Below are 9,531 nucleotides of genomic sequence, written 5' to 3'. Positions count from 1 at the left end.
AATGACTAGGGCTCCGTAAGGTAGCTATCTCTAGGAGAGTGATAAACGCTGAAACAATACTCGGCAGAGGGAAGGGATCAGAGTGAGTGTTAAATAGTGAGGGAGTGATATGAAACAGCTGGGTGCAATCAGTGTAAACAGGTGTGTGCAATTCGTGCTGAGTGCAATCAGTGCAATGCATGATGGGAAATGTAGTCCGGGGTGATGTGCAACAGTGTGTAGTGCGAGAGTCAATGAATTGGAAAGTTCATGAACCGGATTCGTGACAATAACAAAATAAGAGTGTATATTTCTACAGTAATTCCAGTAGAAATTAACCACCATGTTTCTGTCACAGCAAAGGCTCCTAAACCTACTGTGAAGATCGACTGCAAAGGTGCTGACGCTACACTCACCTGTGACATTAGAGACCGTACAGATCTGACTGTCTCCTGGTATAAAGAAGACAATATCATCCAGAATGAAAACAACCCAAAACTGCTCTTGACATCTGCTCACATACAGGAGAATAAACCGTACTCATGCAGTGTAAGCAATCCTGTCAGCTATCATCAAAGTGACAGTGTTACAGTACCATGTAAGTCAGTTTTTTCACATGCTTCTCATTCTTTGTTGAGTTTGTTTCAGTTTTTAGGATTTTTAACAGCTTAAAATAGATTAATGATCGACTTGTTTGTTACTGATTTCATCACATTTGTTTTTGTCTTACAGGTCCTACGGGTGAAGGTGACACAGGTCCTCCTAAACTCTTTGGCTTTGATTTCTGGATCATGGTGAGCATTTTGGCAGGTTCAGGAGCCCTTCTGCTGCTGCTGATATGTGTTCTTTTGTTTTCTAACCAACGCAAGAAGCACCAAAAAGGTAAGAGATGTCTTCATCACCTCTGAAATTATACTGTATGAGCATTTGTATTTTCAACTAAAGGGAAACTGATCAAACTATGAAGCTGTCGCTGTTCTTGTTAAGCTTTAAAAGTTCACACCACAATCATTATCATATTTAAATGCCAAATCGTAAACTTACATTTATTCATTTAGCAGATGCTTTTATCCAATGCTAAATTATAGTAGTAGTATAAAAATATATAGTCAGGTAAATACAATTTTAAGTCACTGGAATGAACCTATAATGGAATTTTCTGAAAAATTGCAATTACATTTATATTTACCATTTACATTTATTAATTTATTGACTTACATACAGTATGAGTAGCAATCAAAACAACAAAAGAGCAACAATATATGTGTTGTGACAATTTTTAAATAATAAATAAAGAGTGAATAGAAAAATAGAGAAAATTAAAAAAGTAATAAATAGAAATAGAAAAATAAAAAGCATATAGAAAATGAATGAGAAATTATTATAATTATTTAATCAAATTCACCTGCAGTTAAACAGGAAATTCACAGGCTTAGTAAACAGATCTAATCAAGCTCCACTTAACATCCTGTTCACAGACGTAATGTGTTTTTCTGAGGCATTTAACAGAACAAACACAAAAACGGGTTTTCTAAGAACCCACACTTTCAAAAGTAAGTTTAATTATAATTATTTTTTCATATTGTTTCAGTTGCAAATTATTTATAATTTAGTAAATATTATGTAAAAATTCACTGCAGCTTGTGTTATTTACTATCTTTAAATTAAATAGTGTAATATTATATATATTGGAGATACTGGATATAGGATTACACCAAGATATTGGCACTGGCCACCAAAAAAATAAAAATAAATAAATAAATCAGTAGACCACTACATGGAAATTATAGGGGTTTCCCAACTGGGGGTTCTTGAGTTGATGGAAAGCTAATAAATCATTAAATTGCATGAAAATTGAAAATGGGCAAACATAATTAATTGAAATCAAATGGAAATTGTGATATAATTTATACTTTTAGATATATATATATTTATACACTTGTTAAAAAAGATTTATTATTAAACATCAAAGACCCATGAACATTTTTAATGTGTTCTTAAATTATTGAAATATTGGCAATAATGGCAATTTTATGAACATCTTGCCTTTGATATCTTTCAGATGAGAGGGAGTTCAGGCTGAGGAATATTCAAGCTCCAGCTCCTACCAAAACAGATCCAAACACAGCGGGAACATCTCATTACAAATGACAACCTGAGTGTTCATACTTCTCTAAACACATATTAATCACCTTATGAATTTGAATGTTTGTTCAGACAGAGAGGCCAAAGAGAAATAAAGTCATAAGAGCTCCAGTTGGGCTTTGGAGGATTCATGATGAGCAGAAGTGTGTAGCTGATGCAGCATCTAACATTCACGTATCAGCTGTTTCTGAGGGGGAAAAAATATTTTTATGTACACTATAAAACATACAGTCGTGATTTTCCATAAAGAAATTAAATAAACTTACTCTCGTAAATCTTGGGTCTTCCACTGCAAGCAGCACAATAATCTTATAGAACAAGAATAACAGTGACACACTCACTCATTTACAGTCAACATGAAATCATAACCAAGCCTGTTTCCTTCATTAATAGATGTAGTGTGAGTTATTCATGTGATTGTTATTCATAAATGGTTAGAATTTTTGTTTTGAGTTTTGAGTAAATGATAAGCACAGAATGGAAACACGCTTCAAATGCTTTAAGAGATTAAACACAGTCTTACCGTGAAAAGGAATTTTAATGAGAAAAAGGATGATAATAACCGCAGTGATCAAAGAAATGGCAATTGCAACGACAAGACTTGTGTTCAAATCTAATGAAGAGAAGAAAAAAAACATGTCATACTTATGAAACAAATCCAGTCCTGTAATATGCATTTAAATGGTCAAAATTAGGTTAGTAAATAACATATTGCATTACTGAATTATGCCATCATTTTTTTTTTTACATATCTACATGCTGATTTATGTTGTATGGAGTTTCTTCACTGTCTTACCATTAAACAGATCTCTCTCACAGACCGGATCACTGGTCGCTTCACTCACGGCGTGCTCGAGTGTGCAGGTGTAGAAGTTTTCTGGATTTCCTTGTTTTTCAACTGTGATGAACTCTCCTTTTAGATGGTGCTTTGAGCGCTTCAGTGTTTCTGCGGCAGAATTCTTCCAGACGATTGTTCACTCGCATATTAAATACACAACATCAGGGTTACTGCTCTTCTCTGTTCTTATCACAGGTTTAGGGACCCGCTCTGTGAAAGGAACAATGAAACAAGTATGAAAATTCAGTTCACAGAGAAAATAAAATGAAATGAAAAACATTTTTACTTTGGTACAAACTATCACTAACCTAAAAGTTTATACTGTAATGCTACAGTGGTTTTAGGACATGTACCATGGTAGTACTGTGTTATTCATGGAAGTAGTTTGGAGTACCATGTAAACACAATATTTCAAATTACCAAGGTGTTATTCCTGTATCTGAAGTTAGCTAAAAAATTTACAGTATTAATATGAGTGAACTGAATGACAAATATTCACTCACCCAACACTTTCAAGTGGAATCTGTGTTCCTGCTCTTTACTGTTGATGTCGATGGAATAAAGTCCACTATGTTTGACATTTAAATCATGTATAGCAATTTCTCCAGACTCCTTATCAAGAGTTGTGATGCCTTTGAATCTCTGATTCGGGATGGAAACACCATCATCATCCCATTCAATCGCATTGACAAGAACTCCACTGCTGTTTCTGTGTTTCCACATAATGCTGCTGACAGGAGGATCTATTCTGTTTGGACGAAAACACACAGCTTCACCCACTGCTTTCTTCACTTCTTCACCTAATGAATGAAAAATGGAAGTTAGTCAACATTCAACAATCAAGTTTATTCCAGTTGGTGAATTTCTATACTGGAAGTGAACTCATCAATAACGATAATATCAATAAGAACCTAAAAGTAACATGGAATTTGGACATAATGCCATAGCAGCCATTAACTTTATGATACACGGATATGGAAATATAAATCAAATACCAGGGTATAACGAAAACAGTTGTGGATCTATTTGCATAAAATACACGGGAATCGTTTAATATTTGTTAATTAGACTATTTTTTGTGAGCAAATATTTATTAAAAGAAAAGAACAACAAAATATCACAAAGCATTTCAAACAGCCAAAGCGAAATATACATGTAGCCTATATCAAAGGCATTACACACCCATGCATTAATACAAAATAAACAGTTATAAAAAGATCAAGAAAAAAAATAAGGGGTACCCACACACAAACACATAGAGGAATTACTCATGTCCTGGAACCAACTTAAAATACAGGTAAAGAGAAGAGATCATCTCAACCAGCTTTTCAGTCAAAGGGCCTTTCTTTAGCACCATTTACTCGAGCAGTTCTAAAAAAAAAAATTACATCCAAAAAATGTAAGAATCCAACATTTAACAGAAAGAGAATGAAGAGGTTTCCATCTTAATGCGATCGTCTTTTTAGCAGCTATGAGGCCAGCTAGTTGTTCTGATTATTAATATTCAATATTGTTAACTTAATAACAAAACAGGGGCAGTTACAGGTACATTTGTTGAAACCAAATCAGACATTCTTGATAGTTAATTAGACGTCAAACTTCAAAGTGACATTTTTGTTTGGCTAAGTACATTTTTATTCACTGTTCTTCTTTATTGCTCAAAGATGCAAACACGTCTAATCTCAGTCCCAAACACGTGGATAGAGAGGAAAACAGGAACTGAAAGGAAGACATGCGGTTGGTCTTTTACCAGCAGTAGGCTACATCCCACATAAAAAATACTATAGTAATTTATAGGAAATTCTGTAGTGTTTTAACCATACTATAAAGTGTATTATACGGTATATGTTATAGTATTATAACTGTTGTGTATTGTAGTGTAATATACCCTATAGTTGTAGAAAACTTAGGACGGTATTGGGTAAAGTAATTTGTTTATATCACTATAGTTGTTATCTATAGTTACCACAGCAGCTATAGAATTACCACAACAAATGAATTCAAGTAATTTACTATAGTATGGTTCAAAAACACTTTAGTATTTACTATAAATTATTATTCCATGGTCTGTCTGAATACTGGATTCTGATTGGCTGGCAGGTATGCATTAAAACCGTTTAATGCACAGGTAGTTCCAAGTCAGTTTAATCACCGTTCTATATTAATGCGCTGTTTTAATTGATGCACACAAACCCACACACACATCACTCGCACACAGACACACACACACACACATCACACACACACAAACACACACAGAGAGAGAGAGAGAGAGAGAGATTGCGTCGTGCATTTAAAATCCTTTAATGCACGGCAAGCGGTCGATCATCCCTTACCTATAGTATTTTTTCATGTGGCATTAAATAAACTGCTTTAATGAACTGCGCATTACATTAGCACTCTACAAACTGACTACCTGTGAGCTGGATCTTCACCTTTTTGGACATTAATCTTGGAGTGAATATTTGGAGTGCTCTAACAATAGCTGATTTACATATTTTCTGACATGTATTTAAACTGCAACCTATTACAGTAATTACACAATACAAACTAATCTGTTATAGAACAGAGATGTAAAATTGATTAAAGCTTATATTTTTCATAAATAAACTGCTTTAATGAACTGCGCATTACATTAGCACTCTACAAACTGACTACCTGTGTGCTGGATCTTCACCTTTTTGGACATTAATCTTGGAGTGAATATTTGGAGTGCTCTAACAATAGCTGATTTACATATTTTCTGACATGTATTTAAACTGCAACCTATTACAGTAATTACACAATACAAACTAATCTGTTATAGAACAGAGATGTAAAATTGATTATGCATGTGTTGCCGTTCGTGTTTCCCTGAAGACACAAATCTTTTTGCCTTGGTTTTCATGTATACCATTTCAGGTCTATATGTGTTTTATGTTTTGCTTAATATAATAGACAGTTTTAGTAGGTATTTATTTCTACACAATCAGCCACGCCTGCACAACTCTCTGCTTGGTGCCATTGTCCCTCCCTGAAAACTAAGTAGGCTATTTGCATATGTGGCATAGTATTCAGAACCAAAGGATGAAGTTCCAACACCATCAACGAGGTCCAGGAGACAGAGAGGTCCAAAAGCAACAGTCAAAGTTATGAAGGCACAGATGGTTAGGAGCTCCAGTTGCTTTAGTGAAGCTGGGATTTAGAGCCGATGACCAGGCAAATGGGTCCAGAAGATCCTCTTGTTGCTTTGCATCTGAAGGGACAAAATTGGTCCATGATGTGGCAGGTAAAAGCATCATTCTTATCAGTTTCATGGCTGCTTCACAAATGTCATTGTAATATTCTAATTTTTTTTTTATGTACTTTGTATCCGGTCCTAGATGATTGGTCAGTCCAGTGCTCATTTAAACAGATGTTTATCAGGTGTTATCATTGCACTCAACATCAACCAAGATCGATTTAATTTGTCTGTGATACTAATGTTTCTCCACAAGTAATTAAGAAAATTAACTTACCCTTGAAATCTTTAGTTATGAAGGCACAGATGGTTAGGAGCTCCAGTTGCTTTAGTGAAGCTGGGATTTAGAGCCGATGACCAGGCAAATGGGTCCAGAAGATCCTCTTGTTGCTTTGCATCTGAAGGGACAAAATTGGTCCATGATGTGGCAGGTAAAAGCATCATTCTTATCAGTTTCATGTCTGCTTCACAAATGTCATTGTAATATTCTAATTTTTTTTTTATGTACTTTGTATCCGGTCCTAGATGATTGGTCAGTCCAGTGCTCATTTAAACAGATGTTTATCAGCTGTTATCATTGCACTCAACATCAACCAAGATCGATTTAATTTGTCTGTGATACTAATGTTTCTCCACAAGTAATTAAGAAAATTAACTTACCCTTGAAATCTTCCGTTTCCCACAGCAAGCAGCACAATAACCTTAAAGAACAACAGTGACAGACTCAGTCATTTGCACTAAATATTATGCACCCAATTTACTTTATTAACACACATTCAATGAGCGCACGCTTCTGCTGATGTCAGTCAGGTAGCTTGCTACTGGATAATGTTAATGACTATTTAGGCATTGTTTTAGCAAACTCAAAATTAAAGTCTGGCTCTATTCTAGTAATTTACCAGCCCAACCTATATTTTTTTGTTCTTGCTGAATATCTGGTTTCACACTGAAATATATGGCATCATAGGAGTAAAGGTTGCAAATGACAAGTTACCTCAAGTTTTGGACAGTGGTTAAAATATTGTGTTTTGAGCAAACAATAAGCACAGATAAAAGAAACACGTTTCAAAGATTTGAAAAGATTGAATGATGGTCTTACCAATTATTTGATGTATTTTGAGGAAAAGGATGACAGTAACCATAGCGATCAAAATAATCAAAGTAATGATGACTGCAATGATAATTGCTGTGTTCGAATCTGGACAGATAAAGATAAAGGGGAAAAAACTATAAAAAGTGAGTGATGTGATGGCCAAGTATGGCAACCCATACTCGGAATTTGTGCTCTGCATTTAACCCATCCAAGTGCACACACACACAACAGTGAGTATTGAACACACACACAGCTAAACATTTCCTATCCGAGAAATAAATGTTATGCAGTTCCTGCTGCTGTCTTACCATGAAACAGATATTTTAAATACAGTGGATCACTGGTCTCCACACTCACTGCATTTTTCAGTGTGCAGGTGTAGTGGCTGTCTGGGTTACCGCTGTTGGTCACTGTTATTGTCCTCATATTAGGATACTGTTCGTGAAGCTTCTCTCCATCCCAGTATTTCCAAATGACTGTACTTTCAGAAGAGGCTTCACCCACACAGCTCAAGAGACATCCACTGACATCTTCCAATAAGCATTTTTTTACAATATGAGGTTTGCAGACAGGCTCTATGAATAAGGATCAATAAATATTTTTTTAGAAAATATTTAAAATATATATTCAATATTAAGTAATAACAATGATTAACATAAGTAATTATTAATCATATTATTTGTATACACATTTTGTCTATTACTGTTGTCTATCATGATCATTTCTAATAAACATATTGGTATGAATACGAACAGATTAATCAATATATATATATATAAAAAAAAAAAGTATGTCTCAATTATTTCTGACACAGATATGTAAATACTGTCATGCAATAATTAATATGAAATGTGTATGAAACTGCAATACATTAACTTACCCATAACAGTCAGAGTGAATTGTTTTCTTTGCTCTTTGCTGTTGATTTCCACTGTATAAGTTCCGCTGTGTTCGAGCTGCAAATATTTTAAATGAAGATTTCCAGTGTTTTTGTCCAGAGTTGCGTGGGATTTGAATTTGGCGTTGGGAATGTCAGTGCTGCCATCCTCCAGATCCCATTCAATGACCTTCACAACAGTTCCAGCATTGTCTCTGTGTTTCCATATAATGCTGGTGGTGCTAGGCGCAACCGATCCAGTCACTTGAGTGAACGTAGTTTCACTATTCACCGCTTTTGTCACATCATCTCCTATAAATAAGACATTATAAAGTGATTCGACATTATAAATATTATATATTGGCAGCAGAACACTTATTTCATTGTATCCTACATTATAAGCCTACATTATTTCCAAAACAACGTTAAAGTAGGCCTACTTTGGAATTTGAGTTCAAAATATTTTCATCGTTTTATTTTTATATTTTCTACTCGATTTTATGATTTGATATATTCAGCTACATTCAAAGTGGTTCACAATGAGCAATGGACTTTTGTCTGCTGGTTGTAGCTTTGAACCACTTTGATTTTACTCAAAACTCTTAAAGCACAAAATTAAACGTGAAATTACAATTTAGTGGTTTGAGTTTCGTTTACAATGACTTCTTACAAGGGTTAGGCATGGTGGTGCCATGATGCACTTGGGGTATTATGTAAATGCCAAATATTAATTCAGCACCAAGTATAAGCATACTATAGTCTAAGCATAAGTATAAGCACAGAACTATGCATATGCATTTATACAAACAGCTTAATTTGTAAAAAATTAATCCGTAAAATAACAGAAAAGGTACTGGCAGCTCATTGCACATGACATTATCCATTAATCGTACGGACATTTCTGTTAACTCTAAAACACAATGCAATGAAGTGTAAAATTCTAAATACTGTTAAAACAAAAAAAATTGAAAAATTCCTTAAAATTACACAATAACTATTTTTACAGATTTTTTTTAGAGTGTACCTGAAACAGATTTGCAGATGATCAAGATCCATATAAAATGGCATTGTTTGAAGAACATCATCTTACTGCTTTCTTCTGCTTGGTTCTCTAGTCTACTGAGGCATCTGTGAGTTTGCTGAACACTTTTAACAGTGCGCTGTTGTTTGTGCCCTCTTGTGGCAGAAAGGAGGGTTGAACCTGACATGAACTTTCCAGCAAATTCAGAAGAATCTCTGCTTATTAAAAATCTAATTTTTATGTCATGTGACAAACTTTTATACCTTCGGAAAATTGGTTTGTGAATCTTTCTTTCCCAGAATTATTTGAATGATCCAGCAATCTGATTAGAGCTACACTGCGTACTTGGATCTCTGGA

At 34.5% G+C, this 9,531-nt stretch overlaps 3 protein-coding genes and 1 long non-coding RNA gene across 5 annotated transcripts in view; 1 reads left to right on the top strand and 3 right to left on the bottom strand.

The window, feature by feature from the left end:
* Nucleotides 1–2,150, top strand: part of LOC107555261 (junctional adhesion molecule A-like) — a 5,049-nt gene extending 2,899 nt beyond the window's left edge. The window contains exons 3-5 of the mRNA XM_016238007.1: nucleotides 338–577; nucleotides 712–861; nucleotides 2,042–2,150. Coding sequence (XP_016093493.1) covers nucleotides 338–577; nucleotides 712–861; nucleotides 2,042–2,130 — 479 coding nt within the window. The 3' untranslated portion in view covers nucleotides 2,131–2,150. The remainder of the gene's footprint in view (nucleotides 1–337; nucleotides 578–711; nucleotides 862–2,041) is intronic.
* Nucleotides 1–3,825, bottom strand: part of LOC107555260 (SLAM family member 7-like) — a 30,413-nt gene extending 26,588 nt beyond the window's left edge. Inside the window, exon 1 of the mRNA XM_016238005.1 lies at nucleotides 3,575–3,825. Within this exon, the coding sequence (XP_016093491.1) occupies nucleotides 3,575–3,685 (111 nt within the window). The 5' untranslated portion in view covers nucleotides 3,686–3,825. The remainder of the gene's footprint in view (nucleotides 1–3,574) is intronic.
* On the bottom strand, nucleotides 2,236–3,556 carry LOC107555262 (uncharacterized). 2 transcript variants are annotated; one of them, XR_001605146.1, is made up of 5 exons: nucleotides 3,466–3,556; nucleotides 2,921–3,172; nucleotides 2,648–2,737; nucleotides 2,391–2,432; nucleotides 2,236–2,311 (listed from the first exon to the last, which is right to left on the bottom strand). It is a non-coding gene; the product is annotated as an uncharacterized lncRNA (long non-coding RNA). The 2 variants fall into 2 exon arrangements; XR_001605147.1 differs by lacking the exons at nucleotides 2,921–3,172; nucleotides 3,466–3,556 and adding an exon at nucleotides 2,845–2,862.
* Nucleotides 3,826–6,489: 2,664 nt separating the features above from the next.
* On the bottom strand, nucleotides 6,490–9,253 carry LOC107555248 (uncharacterized). Its single transcript, XM_016237984.1, has 6 exons — nucleotides 9,177–9,253; nucleotides 8,156–8,464; nucleotides 7,584–7,850; nucleotides 7,282–7,380; nucleotides 6,843–6,883; nucleotides 6,490–6,580 (listed from the first exon to the last, which is right to left on the bottom strand). The coding sequence occupies exons 1-6, from the start codon at nucleotides 9,235–9,237 to the stop codon at nucleotides 6,527–6,529; spliced, it is 831 nt and encodes a 276-aa protein (XP_016093470.1). The 5' UTR covers nucleotides 9,238–9,253; the 3' UTR covers nucleotides 6,490–6,526.
* Nucleotides 9,254–9,531: the final 278 nt, after the last annotated feature.

Source organism: Sinocyclocheilus grahami, unplaced genomic scaffold (genome assembly GCF_001515645.1).
Source record: "Sinocyclocheilus grahami isolate Dianchi unplaced genomic scaffold, SAMN03320097.WGS_v1.1 scaffold528.1, whole genome shotgun sequence".
Lineage (NCBI taxonomy): Eukaryota > Metazoa > Chordata > Actinopteri > Cypriniformes > Cyprinidae > Sinocyclocheilus > Sinocyclocheilus grahami.
Note: the sequence above shows the minus strand (reverse complement) of the source record. Positions and strands in the feature narration are given on the sequence as shown.